The following is an 18,765-nucleotide window of genomic DNA, read 5'->3' on the forward strand; positions in this document are numbered from 1 at the left end:
TTTTCCTTCCCATAATGTATAGGTAACTAATTAGTTGGTTTTCTTTATAGCATTCGTGTTAATTCAGTGTTTATATGTTGAGTTTCTGTGAAGTTTGAATTTTTTTTTACCATGTTATATATTGGTATGGACTATCTAATTGCTTTACTATTGACTAATTTTTGTTGGCAAACATAATTGGTTATTTTTAGTGAGATTCTCGTTACTCAATCATATTTTTTTTATTCACAAAATTTGAACCTGAAACTTTACTTAAAGAGATTGAGTATAATATCACTCACACCAACTATTGTTGTTCTCAAGTTTGATTTACATGCATGTTATGTTCTTTTTATAAGCTAAATTTATTAAAGCATCCTCTACGTACGAGAGTACCTATGTAACGAAAAGAAATTAAAAAAGTGTTCTATTCGGACTCAACAAGTCTTCATAATCGGTGGTCAACCGAGTAGCCTACATGAAATACAAAGAATCTAACATATATAAGATAAAAAAGAAACTTTATCTTCTAAAAGAAGATAAAGATATTTTGTAAAACTAAATGTTATCTATTATTAGAGAAAAATAACATAAAACACATTTTTTTATTTACATTATCTACCAAAAAGATAGATATTCCCTAAAATCATATATTATCTATTATTAAACGAAATATAAGACAAAATAATATATTTTCTTATTTACATTATCTTATGAGAGAAATTGAGATCCTATATCCAATTTTATCTCTATAAAAGGGGTTATCAAGGTTTAGGTAAATCAACTCTAATCCAACCTCCTATAAGATACTTATTTTTATCTCTGTGCCGCTAACTTGGCGTCAGAGTATCTTCGCATATACATTCCACAACCATTCATGGAGGAACACTATCAATCGTCAGGGTCGATCCTAAGATTTTATACGCCCATGACGAAAAATTAATTTGAATCCTTTTATATTTAAGTATTTAATTAAATTAATATAAATATTATTATATAAAAAATAAACACATATTTTCATTAAAAATTATATGTTTTCTTACATTAAACTAAAAATGTAGCTTTAATAAATCTCAAAATAATATATCACATTTTATTCAATTTACTCTTATGTTATTATCTATCACTTAATTTATTCCTAAAATAATTACATAATATAAATATCTATGTTGAAATTTTAGGGGAACATTATAAAATACCAATAATTACCAGGAGTACATTATGTTAAATTATCAATAAGAGTTTTAGGAATACATGGATCCATAATGATTGATCGAACGAACGCAGCGGAATCTGAATCCCTAGGTGATTTCTGATCTATGCGCTATTCTTAAGATCTTTTACGGAATGTTGTAAAGACAACGGATAACTGGCTAACAACATAACAGGTGGCTTCATGGTTCTTCCTCAACTAGAACATTTTTATTCTTCAATAAGACTTTCGTAACTCTTTAGATGGAGATAAGAGAAACTATATGTCACGGCTCGGTATATTGGGGATCATAGTTTTCTTATAGTGTGTTAACCTAATAAGGTTCATATTATCTCCTGATGGGTCAATACTGATATCTGCTCATTTAAGTTCATATCATTTGATTTAGTTGTTTAACGGGCTCACTTAATTTGATCACATAAAATAAAACTCACTAATGATAAATAAATAATATAATTGTCTTAAAATATTAACCCACATTAATTATTGGAATAGAAAATTCCAATAATCCTCCACTTGAGCTACATATTGTAACGATTATATCAAAATCTGTAAGCGTGCATCCGTACGCTATTTACCTTTAGACTTTCACCTTAACATTCTGGTTCATCTCATGTATCAATAATGGAATCACTACGGCTTTCGTTACAACAACAAATGTAACTAGATATCAATGACCACCACATCAATACACTCAATGACATAGGTCAATATGGATAAGCAACATGGAAATTACATGCAATGTAATCTCAGTCATGACTATTTCCAATTGGTCCAAACTTAATTCTTTATCAATCCAAACACAACATAAATATTGCAAACAAAACAAGCTTATAATGAAATGATAAACTTCAACTTTATTTCTGCAAAAATTCCAAACAAAATATTTGTAAACCATAAGATATAGAACATAAGCAAGACTCCCACTAAATTAAGGTACTATAAGGAATTACACTCATATAAGCTATGGGCTCGTGAAAAAAAAATTAAGTGTCAGACCTTTAGTAAGTGGATCAACTAGCATGGAATGAGTCCCTATACGTTCTATACAAATCTGTATTTTCTGAACTTTTTATTTAACAACCAAATATTGTATGTCAACAAACTTTAACTTGGTTGAATCCTTAATAAGACCACTAAGATATTGTTCTAATAAACACCTGATGACTTCTCAATGTTGACAACTACAGGCAAGCTAGTTATAATAATTTAGCAGTCATAAATTCTAGTATCATGTCTTATAACAAAAAATATTAACTTCGCCAATATGGTTAAATGTGGATCCTTATGTAGAGTGATTGCAATTAAGATATTCTGGAAAAAAAATTGAAGTCAGCATATCCAATGATCTCTAAACTTATAGACTTTCTATATGAAAACATGTAGTTTCTTTTTCTCTTCAATTAGCACATCATGCGCTTTACTACTTTCTAGTGTTGCATAACAAGATTACTCATATATCACCTTAGGACTCCCACTAAAAATTATTTTAGGACAATAATAAAAATAATAAAAGAAAAAAACTTAAGCATACATGATAAATTGCAATATAACTGTTTTGCAACAATAAACTGTATAATGATAATAGGATGTCATCAACATATAATACCAAAATAATAAATTTACTTCTACTGAACTTTTAGCATACACAATCATTAACCAAATTTACCTCAACACCATAAGAGATAATCTTAATGAATTTTGTAATACCATAGACGAGAGACTTTTTTAAAAGCATAACTGGATTTCTTTAGTTTGCATACCATAGACTTTGGATCATCTTAAACTAGGTTTTATGGTTGCACCGTATAAATTTTTGCACCAATGTTTTCACTTAGAAACGTAATTTTTACATCCATCTATGCAAAACAATGGTCAAAATGATCTACAATGTCATTATTATAGTCCTAAAAGAGTCTTTCTAAGAAATCAAAAAGAAAGTTTCTTTGTGATCAATGTCTTCCTTCTTGTAAAACTTTTGACGACAAGACAATCTTTATATATCTCAATATTACCATTGAATTTGTTTCGACTATAGATATTTATCTACAACTTATGGGTTTCTCACTTTTAGGCAATTTAACAATATCCCAAATGTCATATTCAACCATCGATTTTACTACATCATTTATGACATCAATCCACTTGAAAGTTATAGCACAACATGACCTGACTAAAGTCGATTAGACATTCTTAGTCAACCTAATGTCATATTCATGTTCTTAAAGAAATATAACCTAATCATTCAAATTATAGTTTTTTTTCTTTGTCTAGAGGTTCTTCTTAATGACACTTCTAGAGACTATTGAGTTTGAATTTTAGGTGGTGCTTGATCGGAAATGTCAGTGTTGTCTTATCTTTTAACAATGTTAGGAGTAACATCGTTATTTAATTACCATATTCATTTCTTTAATAATGATAAATACAAAGACTTATCTATCATCAATAACAAGGTATTCTTCAAAGACAACACTCATTATGTTTCCTTCCCCTCCAAACTTAATTTCCTCACGGAGTCTTGCACGTCTCAAACATGATCCTAAAGTGGGATTGTAAAACTTATACATGCGAGAGCTTTAAATATAACAAAAATATTGTAACTAATTATCTTTATGTCCAGCTCACATTCATGCAGCCTATAAGGCATTCCTTCGGCTGGACAAAAGGATTATTAGTGACTACTTTAATTAGTACCCTAAAAATATATAAATTACATTCTTTAATGTCTTTTCCCAAAACGAATTTGATGGAGAAGAATCAAACTTCTTACCATATCTACACATGTCTAGTTTCATCATTTTGCAACTTTGTTCATACTAAGTTTGTCTAACATTATATGTTGTAAAACAATTTTACAATTATTGAAGAAAACACATGAGGGACTCCAAATGTTGCACCTTATGTCATATCTATCATAGTATTTCTCACGGTCAGATTTGACAACCTTAATTTTCTTTCCTAATTAAAGTTTAACTTCAACTTTGAAAGACTAAATGTCTAGAGGTCAAAACTTCTCATAATTTAAATAAAGAGGAATCTTCTATGAACATAATAAAATACATTTTTTTCATTCCATGAATCCATAAGGAATAGAACACTAATATATGTATGTATTAGTTCTAAGACATTCTTAGTTCTTTCAGCACTTTAATTCCATTTTGTTTGTTTATTTTTCCTTTATATACTCAATGTTGACTATAAGGTCCAACCAATATAAAGGATCCAGAATTTCCTATAACACAAGCATCCAAATTCTCTATTAAGAGATATGATTTAAGTATTTATGTTCTAAAGTGACGAAATTCTCATTTAATTTTAGTTTAATTGAGAAGTTTACCATTCTTCACACACTAAATAGTGTAATTGAGACATTTTTTATGTCTCATCCTACAAAAGCAACAAGGAAATTCCTTATCTTGTTCTCTTGTTTCTTCTTGTGAAAAAAAAATAAAAATAAAAATTATGCAATATCCTCAACTCTCAACTGACTCCCTTCAAACTCTAAATTTTATACATGCATTTTTTTTATACATGCAATTTTGGAGTTCAAATAATATGAGTAATTTAAACTGTAGTAGTAACAACAACAACAACAATTAAAGAAGAGGACAATAAACATACAATGCACAAATAATATTTATGGTAAATTTCAAGACTCAAACAAAATACCTAGCGCTCCATTAATCGTCAATCTTTGTATTGAAAAGGACTAACTGCAAGTGATACTCTCAATGCATTGATCAAACATTGGTGATAAATCATGTCAAGCAAAGGTTATCTTTGGACACTCAATTGCTCACATGGAAAACTTATATGATGATTACTCCGATCAAATAATGATTGTCTTTGGAAATTTGATTATTTGGATGGAAGACCACACTATTTATAATCACCACATGTTTACCATCATAATTATATAATTATTCTGCCAAATTGTGTCTTCCTTTAGACCGAACACAATTCGCATGAATAATTTCATGCAACATCTATGTAAATTCAATCAAATCAACTTAAGTAACAGAGGTTATTTTAGCAACATGTTGTTTCAATTAATTTAACCAAAAAATACAAGAAAATTTAATATAATAAATGAGGGGTCTTAAAATTACACAACTTTCACATATAATTAAGTTAAATAAAAATAAAACGTGCAAATATTTTGCATAACATACCCATCACAAGATACCTAGTATAACATTAATTCCTAGTCTTTGGACAAAGAAATTAATTTGTAATTGGTACTCTCGACGCAATGATTAAATATTGACAATAAATCCTCAAATAATAGTTTTTCTTTGAACAGGCTATTATTCATATGAAAAATATATTATAATTGTCACACATTTAACATCACAAGTACAATATTATTTGGCCAAATTACGTCTTCAATTCCTTTGGGCCGAATACAATTTGCATAAATAATTTCATATAAAAATCTATGTAATTTTAATCAAATCAATTTTTGCAATAAGAATTACTTTAGCAATATATTGTATCAATCAATTTAATTAAAAAATCACTAGACATGTAAAATGGGAAGGATTTATTACTGTTAAATTTACACCCAACCATGATAGTAGAAAAATATAAAACATTAATTATAACAAGTAAATATTATATCCTTAAATTATATTTATCCGTAAATAACACTAGATCCATATAGACAACATAAAAGGATATATCCAATAATGCCACAAGGTATATTTGAATCCAATGAAACAAACCATAACAAAAAACATATTAATTTGGGATTTTTTTTAAATCAATTTCTCTCTCTTTTTCCAATCAGTTTTGCTCCTAGGGCTACATGCTCTTGCAATTTTCTTTTGTGATTGGAATGGAAGGTCATTCTCACAACTTTTGTGAAATTAAACAGGTTAAGGAGAATGAAGAATACAGAATGAATTTCCAATATGGCTTTAGCAAGTTTGCTTCTCATGTTTCATGCTTTAGTTGATACTCAAAATTTATTATAAGAAAAACCTTCAAAGTTACTACTGTCATTATAAGAAACCTTCGAGATTGATTAAAAAATTGCTTCTCTCTTTTGACATATACAAACCTAGTGTTTATATTTGGGTGCAAATATCAATCATAATAATATCCCCACAATAAAATTAGGATTCGTATAATCAAAGCGATTCAAGCATAACAAATAAAAGAACTTTAAATCCTAATAATCTAACAGTAATGGTGGATCTCATACCACTTGTTGAAATTTTAGGGGATTCTTATAAAATACCAATAACCACCAAGAACACATTACGTTAGATTATCAATAAGAGTTTTAGGAATGCTTGGATTCATAATGATTGACCAAACAAATGTAGTGGAATTTGAATCCGTAGGTGATTTTTGATCTGTGTGCTCTTCTTAGAATCTTTTACGGAATGTTGTAAAGACAACGGATAACCGACTAATTGCATAACCGGTGACTTCATGGTTCTTCCTCAACTAGAACCTCTTTATTCTTCAATAGAACATTCGCAACTCTTCAGATGAGAAGAAGAGAAACTATATGTGACGAATCAGTATATTGGGGACCATAACCTTTTTATAGTGTGTTAACCTAGCAAGGTTCTCATTATCCCCTGATAGACCAACACTGACATCTAAGTCCATATGATTTGATTTAATTGTCTAACGGATTCATTTTATTTGATCACATAAAATTAAATCCACTAATGATAAATAGTTAATATAATTATTTTATAATATTAGTCCACGTTAATTATCGGAATAAAAAATTCCAACAATCTATACATAAAGTAGACATACAATGAAACGTAATGACAAGTTTGACTCCCCCGTCCTCACCCTTGCACAAGGCATGATAGATTAACATTTAAATTCATCTCCACTTCGGTTTAGTTTTCCAGATTTGGGTAAAATGTTGAAGAACTCATCATATTTTTTATAACTTTAATTTACGTATATATTGATAGATTTGTATTTTATCTGTCGGAGGAAATATTTCATTTCGATCGTTATTGTCTATTATCGTCAGCAAAATATTATTTCATATTATTATTTTTTACTAATATAATAATATTTAGTTATTTTCATTTATAATTTAAGTTTTTATTTGTTTCTTATTTTGATAAAAATAAAAATATTTTTAGTTTATTATCATATATCAATTACCTATTGATATATATCACATTAAACTGAAAATTCATTCAGTATGGATTTATGAAGATAATACATACAAATAAAATAAAAAACTAACAATCAATATAACGATACTTTTTAATCAAATATCACATCCTAATTTGAACTAAAAGGACATAAAATATAAAAAAAATATTTTAATTTAGTTAAAAAAATAACCTAAACAATATAAAAAAAATATTACATACTTTCGAACAGGACTCGGGGCCAATCCTGATTACCATTTAAGAATTCTGTCAAATTTGATAACAACACAAAGTAGAACAAAGCCACATGTCTTTCACAGTTTGCCAATATAAAGAACCCCCCTAACATTAACATAAAATGGTTATTGCTCCATTAATGAAAATATACTAGCCGGACGAGCCTTTCGTTCTCAAACTGAGAGTTACTAAATAAAACGCCGAATCCTCACATCTTGACATGCAAATCTATCTATATATCTATCTATTATTTCAACATTTGTAGTTTTTTTTTTAAAACGATAGGTCATATTTAAATTAATTTTATATATTATTTTGTTACTATTTTTCATCTTATTTATTATTATTATTATTATTATTATTATTATTATTATTATTATTATTATTATTTCAAAATTAAATAAAACTAATAAATTAAGCGATAATGTAATCAGGTTTAAAAACTAAAAATTTTATAATTATAATAATTATTTCATTTTAAAATTAATAATTTAAATATTATTTAATATATTAAATTTAATATATATGTACATTAATAATTTATGCACAAATATATTATTTTGAATAAACGAACCTAATTATATTAAAATAAAATTATAATTCTTTTTGTTATATTAATTTAAAATTAACAACGAAGGATAATATAAATATTGTTCAAATAATAATAATAATAATAATAATAGCATTTAAATTTGAAGTAGCTATATAAAGTCAATTTTTTTTAACGTTAAACAGTTTTAAAATTAAAAATTACTTAAAATTTTAACTGTTAAGTACTTAATAAAAAAATTATTGAATAAATTATCGAATTTATTTTTTATTATTTAAAAAGAATATAATATGTAACAGTCAAGTGTTAATAAGTCAAAATTTTAACGTAAAAAGTTTTAAAATTAAAAATTACTTAAACTTATAACTGTTAAGAATTTAATACAGTTTTTTCTCAAAAAAAAATTATATAAATTCTCAAATTTATTTTTATGTAAAACAGAATATAATATGTAACAGTCTGCAAGTGTTAATAAGTCAAATTTTTCAACGTTAAAAAGTTTTAAAACTAAAATTATTTAAATTTGAAACTGTTAAGTACTCAAAATAAACAGTTTTTTTCTCAAAACAAAAAGTATTGAATAAATTATCAAATTTATTTTTATTTAGAACCAGAATATAATATGTAACAGTCAAGTGTTAAATGAATTTCAAGTAGCTACATAAATTTTAACTTTCAAATTTCTTTTAATAATCAATTTCCGAAGTTAAGTTTCAAATTTAAAAATTACTTCAATATGTAACAATTAAATGTTAAATAAATTTTCAAGATTATTTTTTCAAAGCCAGAACTCAATATGTAATAGTCAAGTGTTAAATAATTTTTCAAAAATTATTTTATTGAAACCATCAATGAACTTAATCATCAAAACTAAAAGCATAAAGTAGCTATATGGGTTCAAGAATTTAAAAATGATTCCATTTATACACTTAAATTAAACAAATAATTAAAATGATATTATAATCCTTTTTGATAAATAAATTTAAAAATTAACAAAATAATCATAATATAATTATGGTTTGAATAGTAATAGTTATAATATTAATACTGATAAATTTAAATAACATTTAAATTTGAAGTAGCTGTATAAACTATAAAGTTAAATTTTCAAAGTTAAAAATCACTAAAATTTGTAATATTTGAATATTAAATAAAATTTCAAAGTTATTTTAGTAAAACCTTCAATATACCTAACTATAAATATTAAACACCTAATAATTACAAAACCAAAACTATAAAATTGAAACAAATGCATTGGTGATTATTCAAAAGGATATTTGACGGATTATATAACTTGAACGAAAATAAAATTATTATAATTATGTTATTTATTGTTTAATTTTATTTAAATATCTTACTTTTATTAGAATATAACTCCTACATCTCCCATAAATACGTTAATTCTCACCATATTTTATTTTATATATCCTCGAGGTATGACTACTACTTCTCTCACACTTTCCTGACTATGTCTTAATTTCTCTCAAATCATTCCAGTAAATGTTCGACTCCTCGAACTTTTGTTATTTTGCTTCTACCTTTTTTTCTTTTTCAGACAATCATTGTCTTCTTTCACTTATCGCAACATTACTAATATTTTGATATTATTGTTGCTTAAATTAGTAATGTTTTTATTTTTGTTTTTAACTTTATATTTTTTTCTTTGCTAACTTTTTTAGATTCAACTCATTCATGCCTTCGAGATTCTTTCAAATTTTAATGTATTCCATGCTATTTTTTAATTTATTTTTCCTATGTTCGTTTCAGGTTCAGGAGATCTCTATAACTTTAAGATAATTCTCGAAACAATTGTTTAACCATCAAATCCAAAGAGGTTTAGTATATCTTGGGGTAATTTTGCCTTTACATAATGGTTTTTTTTTTTCCTTTTCAGGTTGTTGTGTATGTGTAAAGCAGTGATTTGAAAATTGCATATTTGAGTGTAACCTGTGTATGTGATGATAATATAATTCTTAACCATATATTTTTAATTTGAAAATTGTAAGTATTTGCAGAATTATTATGGTAAATATGTTTTAATAGGTTAATTTCTAATTTTATTAAATATTATATTAATAACTAATTTCACATTATGACTTTTGCAATACCTTGATTTTGTAAGATATTTAAATACCTTTATAAATATGGAGGTGAAGTTTGGTGTTAATGTATATACATCAAACTTTCTACATTTAATATTTAATGTTATTGATGCAGCATATATATTTATATAAATATACAATTAAAAAAATGAGTTTTCCTTCTATAGCATTAACCATTGTATATTCTAATTGTAATAATATAAATAACTTTAACAATATTATTAAGTATAATATATTTATTCAGTCAAAAAAGTATAATGTATTTATTACATTTAAAATATAATATATTTGTTAAATGTATTAATTTTTTAATAAGTCTATATACATCAAAATTATTTTATTAAATAAAATAATTATTACACAAAACTAATGTTTATCTATTTCTATATTTTAAAATCTACATATAAGCATAGAAAGTGAGAGAACAAGACCTCATTTTCATAGAAGAAAGCAAAAGAACACAAGCTCATCTTCGCAAAAACATGACTGCCCGAAGAATCAGTTGTTTTAGCCTTGTCTTCAAAATAGTGTATATTGCTTTCCTTTTGACTCCAGGTTAGTTTAGTTTTTTTTTTAAGAGTTGGTTTGGAACTTTCAACTTTTATTAACTTAATAGCAATAATTTGAATTATCAAATCATGTGAACTAACTAGACTGATATTGTTCCAACTTAATTAACTAATTATGGTCTTGATTGTTCGATCCTTGAATATGTATCTCTTTTAAATATTTGAAAATAAAAAATAACTTTGACATTCATAATATAATCTACCTAAGAATTGATCGATGTGGAGGATATATGAGTACTCTATGTTAAAAAATAATAATTATTTGAGACAGATATAGAGTATTATAGATTAAATATTCTAAGTATTTTATGAAAGAATGAGAGAATAATTTAATCCTATCCATGTATTAAACAAATATATTTTTTGTTCTAATTTTACTACATAAGACTAAATTATAATTTTGATTCTCTTAGAATTTTAAATTTACTATTTTACTTCTCTTACTTTTAAATCAAGACATTTAGTCTCTCATTTTAAAAAATTATCAATTTTAGTCATTCCGACTATCCAAAGTGAGACATAAACATTGACTTTGATGTGGTATATTGATACTAACTTAAAAATTTTGTAAATAATTAACATGACACTTATGTGAAAAAAGGTTAAATAAAGTAAAAAATAAAAAATATCTTAATAGAAATTGAACTCATAATCATTTATTCATAAATAAAACAATAAATCACTAAGATATATGTTTTATTTAGTTACACATTATTTTCTATGTATTATTAGTCAAGAGTTATTAATTATTTTCAAATTATTAAATTTATAAATTAAAAAATATTTAATATATAAATATTTTTTAATTTTACATTAATATTTTTTAATTTTACCAAATTTATAAATTACTTAATTTTATATTAAAATCAATCAAAAATTATGTAAATAATTTTCATATTAATTTATGAAATTTAATTATAAATTGGTATAATAAAAATAAATATATGTAAACTATTCAAAATAAAGATATATAAAATGATATAAAATAAAATTAAAAAGGTTATATATTAAATATATTTTAATTATAGATTTTTATAATTTGAGAAAAAATTAATAAGTCTTGACTGATGATACATAAAACATAATGTTAACATTTTTTAACTAAACAAAATAAGTGAATTAGTAATTTATTATTTTATCTATAAATAAATAGTTATGAGTTCAATTCCTATTAAAATATTTTTTTATTATTCACTTTATTTAATTCTTTTTTCACATAGTCTCATGTCAAATGCCTATATAAGTTCAACATCACTAATATGCCACATCAAAGTTAATATTTGACTTTAAATTATCAAATGAAAAAAAATTAAAATTATTTATTTTTTAAAATAAAAAAACTAAATATTTTGATTTAAAAATAAGGGATTAAAATTACAATTTTAAAATTACGGGGGACTACAATTTTAATGTAACCTAATTGTTTGTACACATGGAATGGAATGATGAATGTAGACTATTAAAATATTATATTTATGAGTTTATAAAAAAATTAAACTGTGATTTATTTTGTATATAATTTCTAATAGCATTTCATTGATTTCAGGATCAACAAAAGTAATTTGCGTGAAAGGAGGGAATTGCCCTGAGGCCAAAGCTTGTTATAATCATTGTGTATTTTTTGGCTTTAAAGACTATGGTGGCCTTTGCACTACTGATGGGCAAAATCTATGTTGTTGCATAAGCGATGATGCGGCAGGCCCTAGCCCTCCTTAGATACTTTCAAAATTCAGTGTTTTGTCATTGTGTTTATAACACAAGTTTTCTTAAAAATAAGTGAAAATAAAAATAAGTGTTACAATTTAAAGTAACATTGTTATATGAATTTTATGATTGATAAATAGTAAGAATTAACAAAGGATGTGTGAATTAAATTAAATTTTAATCTTACAATCATATGATTATAAATAATAAAAATTAACAAAGGATGTGTAAATTAAATTAAATTTTAATCTTACAATCATGTGATTATATTTATGGACAAAAGTTGAGTTTAATAAAAAAAATCTCATAATAACAATCAAAATTTAAATTCGTACTAAAAGTAATGTCTACCATAGCATTATATATGGTGACTACTCATGTCCAACCACCAAATGTTATTTAAGAGTGTTTGGTTTGCATTTTTTATTTTTTGTTTTCATCTTCTATTTTCATCTTCTGCTTCTTAAAATTATTTTTATTTTTTAAAAATAGAATTTAAAAACATCTTATGTTTGACCATCCCCGTTTAAAAAATTCTTATTATGGTGGCTAACTATGAAAAAGAAAATCCTCCAACAACACGCAAAGTAGAAGAGAAAAGATTGAAGCGAAGGGAAAAGAATAACACAATTAAGCAAACAAATTCTTAAAACCCTCAAATAAAAACTCTAAAATGAAGAATCATCATCTCCATTAAAGAAATCAGTAGAACATAGAAGACCATAAAATTCTCATTAATGGACTCATGAAGCAAAAAAAAGGGAAAAAAAAGGAGACATGAAGCAAATCTCACCAAGAGGTGTTGTGGTGATAGTGATGTGACAAAGCAATGATGGTGGTGTGGCGGAGGAACGGAGAGAAGTATGAGGCAAACTGGGTTGAGAGAGGAAAAATGTGATTGAAAGAGAGACAAGCGTATGAGACTGATTTGGGTTTGTTAAGAAACTCAAAACAATGAGATTTTATTGTTTTTATTTTTTGGTTCGTTTAGAAAAATATTTTTACTGAAAATGTTTTCAAAAAAGATTCATTATCACGTGTAGAAAATAGTGAAAGAACAATTATTCTCACTACCATGTTTGTTATTTAAATTACCAACTTATGTGAAATTTCTATTTTTTTCACTCACCTAATTCCTATTCTCCGTGCAACTCGTCATTGATCCACACTGCCCCTTGCACCGTCGAGATCAAGCATCCTTGTTTCTCTCTTTTGGATTTTGTTGCAAGTTTTGGTATTGTTGAATCAGGGTGTTTGTCAATGGGTTTGGGATGGGGATCTGGATGGTGAATTTGTAATAGTGAGTCAACAAAGGAAATATAATTCCTTACCTTTTCAACGAAATCCTATTTTCGTATAAAGGGCAATTTCATTAAAAAAATGCACATTAAAATTTGTTGATTACTGAAAATGCGTAATATATGAGATAGTATTATATTTCCACATTAAAATTGGAAAAAAAATATTACTCCCTTTATTTTTATACCTGAGACCCAAATATCTAATTGATCAAAATTAAGAAAAATAATTAATTTAATTAATAATAATAAATTTATTTTAAATTTATAAATTTTTTTAAAATTAATTATTCTTGTCATTAATATTCATCTCTTCTAATTATTTGTCAATACATTTTTTATCTTTTTTAATGAATGATACTTTCAGTTTAAAAATAATTAATGTAAGAAATATTATAAATTGAATCTTATAAAAAGAATAAACATTATTATATACTTAGATCTTATGAATAAAAATGAAGGGAGTAGTAGATAATAGGGGTATTCATATAAATTAGTTCAAACCCAATCATTTTCAAACTACATTGAACTGAATTAATTTTTAAATTGAATCGGTTTGGTTAAGTAAGATCGGACGGGTACGTTTTTTAAATAAGTTTGATTCAAAACAAAATGATTTTAAAAATCAGTTGGTTCACTTAATAATCAAATTATTATTTTTTCTAAAATCAGAATTATTTTTTTAAAGAAAAAACAGTTTTTAAACTAATTTAAAACCCTTCAGTTCTTAAAATCAGTTTACAATCAATTTAGTCCTGAACCAATTTCTAAGACCGATACGATTTGGAACTGGTTTTAAAAACTAGTTCTCAAATTTTAAAAACTGAACCATTTAAATCAATTCATAACTAGTTGGGTTTGCTTTTTTCCTCTAACCGGTTTTTGCATACCCCTACTAAATAGAATGAGAAGAAAGTAGACATTCTAGTATTGCACTACTATCTTAGACGCCCACAGTTTGGACTATCTACTCCTTCGAAAATAATCAATTAATCAAATCATTAAATGAGCTAACAGACCATAGAATCAACTAGATAACACATCTGTTCTTGAAAATCTAGCTACTTTTATGAAGAGGAGAATTCGCTCCTGCTAGTTGTAAAATAAAAGGCCATCACCACAAATTAAGAACATTGATGCCAACTAACCCTGTGTACGCAGTAAGCGATATATATAAATATATACATAGCTACGTTATTATGAAACTAAATATGGCCAATGGTATTGTTCAAATACTACGACAAAAATATTATATATATGTATATATGTGTATTATACTAATTAGCTAGGATCCAAAAATATTAATAGGTAGCAACTATATATTAATTGAAGCAATCTATAAATTCACATACTTCTCATATCCCTTATGCTACATTCATCAGTAACCAAAATACAAAAGTACGTACCTTATATATATACAAATCAATAATGAAAAACATATTGCTAGTGTTCGTGCTTCTCTTTGGCTTGGTCTCGCAACCACTACTTGGAGCAGTTGATGCATTACCTGAGGCAGTGATTGACACATCAGGAACGGAGCTCCAACCTGGTCTCAGTTACTATGTTGTTCCGGCTATGCGAAGTTTCACAAGATGTGGAAAGTTCGAATGCTTGAATGCTGAAGGCCTTTCACTTGCCAGCATTGGTGAATCATGTCCTCTCGATGTTGTGGTTGAGCAAAGATCTTTTGGCTTGCCATTGTCATTTTCACCACTTGACACAAATGAAAGTGTTGTTCGTGTGTCCACTGATTTGAATATCATGTTCTGCACTGATCGTACTAGCTATAGTTGCGCTGAGTATTCCCCAGTGTGGAAGTTGGATCACTTTGATGTGTCTAAAGGAAAGTGGTTTGTGACCACTGGTGGCTCTATGGGAAACCCTAGTTGGGAAACTATACGCAACTGGTTCAAGATTGAGAAGTGTGATAGTGCTTATAGGATTGTTTATTGTCCCAGCGTGTGCCCTTCTTCCAAGCACATGTGCAAGGATGTTGGTGTGTTTGTGGATGAGAATGGCTATAGGCGTTTGGCTCTAAGCGATGTTCCATTCAAAGTCAAGTTCCAGCTGGCAAAATAAAATTAATTAAGCTCCTTTCTAATAATGAATAAGTCACAAGTAATACTAATAAGCAATAAGTGTGTTTTCTACATGCATGTTATTATGTGAAAAGAAATGAATAAAACGAAGAAATATCTTCTCGTGGCATAGTTGTTTCAAGTTTATAAATACATTTAATTTGTTTCAGTTTTTGTTTTTGGAAGGCAAAATACATTTGCTTCAGTGGCTTATACTTCTAAATTTTGCGCCTTTAACTTTTATTCTTTATACATTAATTGATACCTATAATTAGAACCATTTACCAAATGAACTTTGTAGCCGTTTGTCCTTCTATGACTTCTAATATTTGTAGTATGAGATGGTAATTAAACTGAATGTTGAAGTGATCAAAGTAAAAGTAAGAAAAAATAAATTATTGGGACTAAATGATAAAAGAGAAATTTAAAAAAAAGGAGAAGAAAAAGAAAAATGATAAGAACTGAATATATGTTTCTTTTTGTGTGTGTTGGCTTGGAGATACAGATTTTTTTTTATCGTTTATCCTTGAGAATTTCAAAATCATATCAGATTGCTTTTTGACCCTGACGAATATAGAGATGGATTTTCAACCCAAGTTTGTCAACTTGAGGTATTAATATATACATATTCATTTACTTCATCGACCTTCTCGTTACGTCTGTATCAAGAACTTCAATCTTCTTTGAACACGTCGCGGTCAAATATTTTGTTATATTAGCGGGATATCATGCCCCATGCGAAAGATTCAGACGGCACAATACAGAACAAAGAAATTTATTAATCATTAAAATAATGTTCACCTAGCTAGGAATGAAGATGTGTACTACTTTTTATATTCATATACTCTTCCATTCACTAATCAAGTTCTGGTTCCGCCTGTTATTTCTATATATTTCTAATTTAATCACTTCAAATATATATATATATATATATATATATATATATATATATATATATATATCACTTTTATAAATTATAATTGAGTCGTTAAATGGAGTAGGTGAATGATATATCACCCTTTTCGAGTAAGGAAAAACTCTATAAAATTAGAAGGAGAAAAAAAAAACTAAATTTTGAATTCAAACTTTTTTCTGTAAAACATCCGTGTATATATATAATAGTCAATAAAGGAAAAATGCATAACAGGCTAACTAGTGAATGAAAACGCATAAAAGTAACAATAACAAAACACTACTTTAATAAACTTGTTCTAGCTAGCACAAACTAATGGATGAACCATTAATTTGGGCTTCTGATTTTCGATTTGTTTGATGACCCACAACAATAGTAACATTGAATAATATTAATGCTTGTAATTAACGAGTGCTACTGGATAGGGAAGGATAGAACTAATAATTAACTAAAGAAATTATCAACTAAGTGATAAATAATAATAGGTATATGAAGAACAAGTAATTGTATAATGCAGTAGTTATTAAAAATTGTATTTATTATTTAATAGTGAAATTAAAGTTGTAACAGCAGGACAAAAACATACACTCTTAATTTTTTTATTCATTTACTAATTCTTCACAAAGAAATATAATTTCAAGGATCGATCATTATAAACACACGTATTCATGCATTGTCATTTAATTTTGCCATCATTTGAAAGAGCTTTGATCTCAGGCTTCTTTGAACTTAATTTTGAAGGGATCATCACTGAGAGCCAGATGCATTCTCCTATTGGCATCCACAAACATTCCAATATCCTTGCACAGATGGTGGCAAGAGGGGCACACCCTAGGGCAATAGACCAGCTTATAAGCATCCTCATACTTCTGAATCTTGAACCAATTCAGAATTGTGTGCTCACCCGGGTTTCCAACAACACCACCAGTGGTCACATATGTCTGTCCAATAGAGGCATCAAATTGATCAAGCATCCACACAGTGGAATGGTGTGGACACCTTTCATCAGAATCAGAGAAAAAAATGTTCAAATCGGTGGAGACACGAATAACACCTTTTTTGGTGTTAACTGGTGAGAATCTCAGTGGTAGGCCTTCATTGGCTTTCTCAATTATTACATCAAGAGGGCAAGATTCATCTATGCTGTCTAGTGAAAGGCCTCCACCAGTGAAACAGCTAACAAAGCCACATATGGTGAAGGGCACTGCAGGGATGATATGGTAATTTGCATCAGCTCTCAGCTTCTTGCCTGATGTATCAATCACTGGCTCTGGAGCAGCTCCAGCTGCTCCAAGTAGTAGTGGTTTTGTAGTCAAGGCAAAGAAGAGGAGAAATGCTAGCAGTTTGGTCTTCATTGTTTTGTACTATGCTTAATGTAAATTTGTGTTTCGGTAATGAATGGAAGATATATGGGAAGTGAGGAGCATCAATTTATCATCGCCAGCTACTATGATTATCCTTGTCTATGGATTTATTATTTATATAATAGTCATCCATATCTGCGGTCAAAGTTTATTTCAACAATACTACTGGCTAACATTAATTATTGTAATTGTATTTCATTTAAAATTTCACAAGTCAATGGATAGATTCACACATGCATGTCCTTAATTTTGTTATTTTATTCCATACATATTAGCACTATCATCTTATAAAATTGTGATTACTAATTTTCTGATATATCGGTCATTTTACTAGTAATTAACAGGTCTAATAGCCGACTCTAGTGGTAATTATCAATATCTCTTACCATGCATAAGTGGTTAGTATCAATGATCACCGCCTTAAGATGTTCAACTAAAGTTGGCATTTTTTTTTTAACTAGCAGGTTATTTTTCGCATCCCTATGCATGCTGGATTCTTTAATGCTGTCTGTGGGCTAAGCCGTCTCTTCCTTGTGAAGTGGATACAGTGGATTATTTTCATACACACGACAAATCTGTGGCATAGCTAGACTTATCCATTAACATATAGGAACAATTTCT

At 27.1% G+C, this 18,765-nt stretch overlaps 2 protein-coding genes across 2 annotated transcripts; one reads left to right on the plus strand and one right to left on the minus strand.

Moving 5' to 3' along the window:
* The first annotated feature begins 15,157 nt into the window (after positions 1 to 15,157).
* Positions 15,158 to 15,997, plus strand: LOC114425502 (miraculin-like). Its single transcript, XM_028392444.1, has one exon. It carries the CDS (start codon positions 15,218 to 15,220, stop codon positions 15,866 to 15,868), a length of 651 nt encoding a protein of 216 aa, XP_028248245.1. The 5' UTR covers positions 15,158 to 15,217; the 3' UTR covers positions 15,869 to 15,997.
* A 1,303-nt stretch (positions 15,998 to 17,300) lies between these two features.
* LOC114367191 (kunitz trypsin inhibitor 2-like) lies at positions 17,301 to 18,225 on the minus strand. Its single transcript, XM_028324324.1, has one exon. It carries the CDS (start codon positions 18,133 to 18,135, stop codon positions 17,494 to 17,496), a length of 642 nt encoding a protein of 213 aa, XP_028180125.1. The 5' UTR covers positions 18,136 to 18,225; the 3' UTR covers positions 17,301 to 17,493.
* Positions 18,226 to 18,765: the final 540 nt, after the last annotated feature.

The sequence above is a fragment of the Glycine soja genome, chromosome 9, assembly GCF_004193775.1.
Source record: "Glycine soja cultivar W05 chromosome 9, ASM419377v2, whole genome shotgun sequence".
Taxonomy (NCBI): domain Eukaryota; kingdom Viridiplantae; phylum Streptophyta; class Magnoliopsida; order Fabales; family Fabaceae; genus Glycine; species Glycine soja.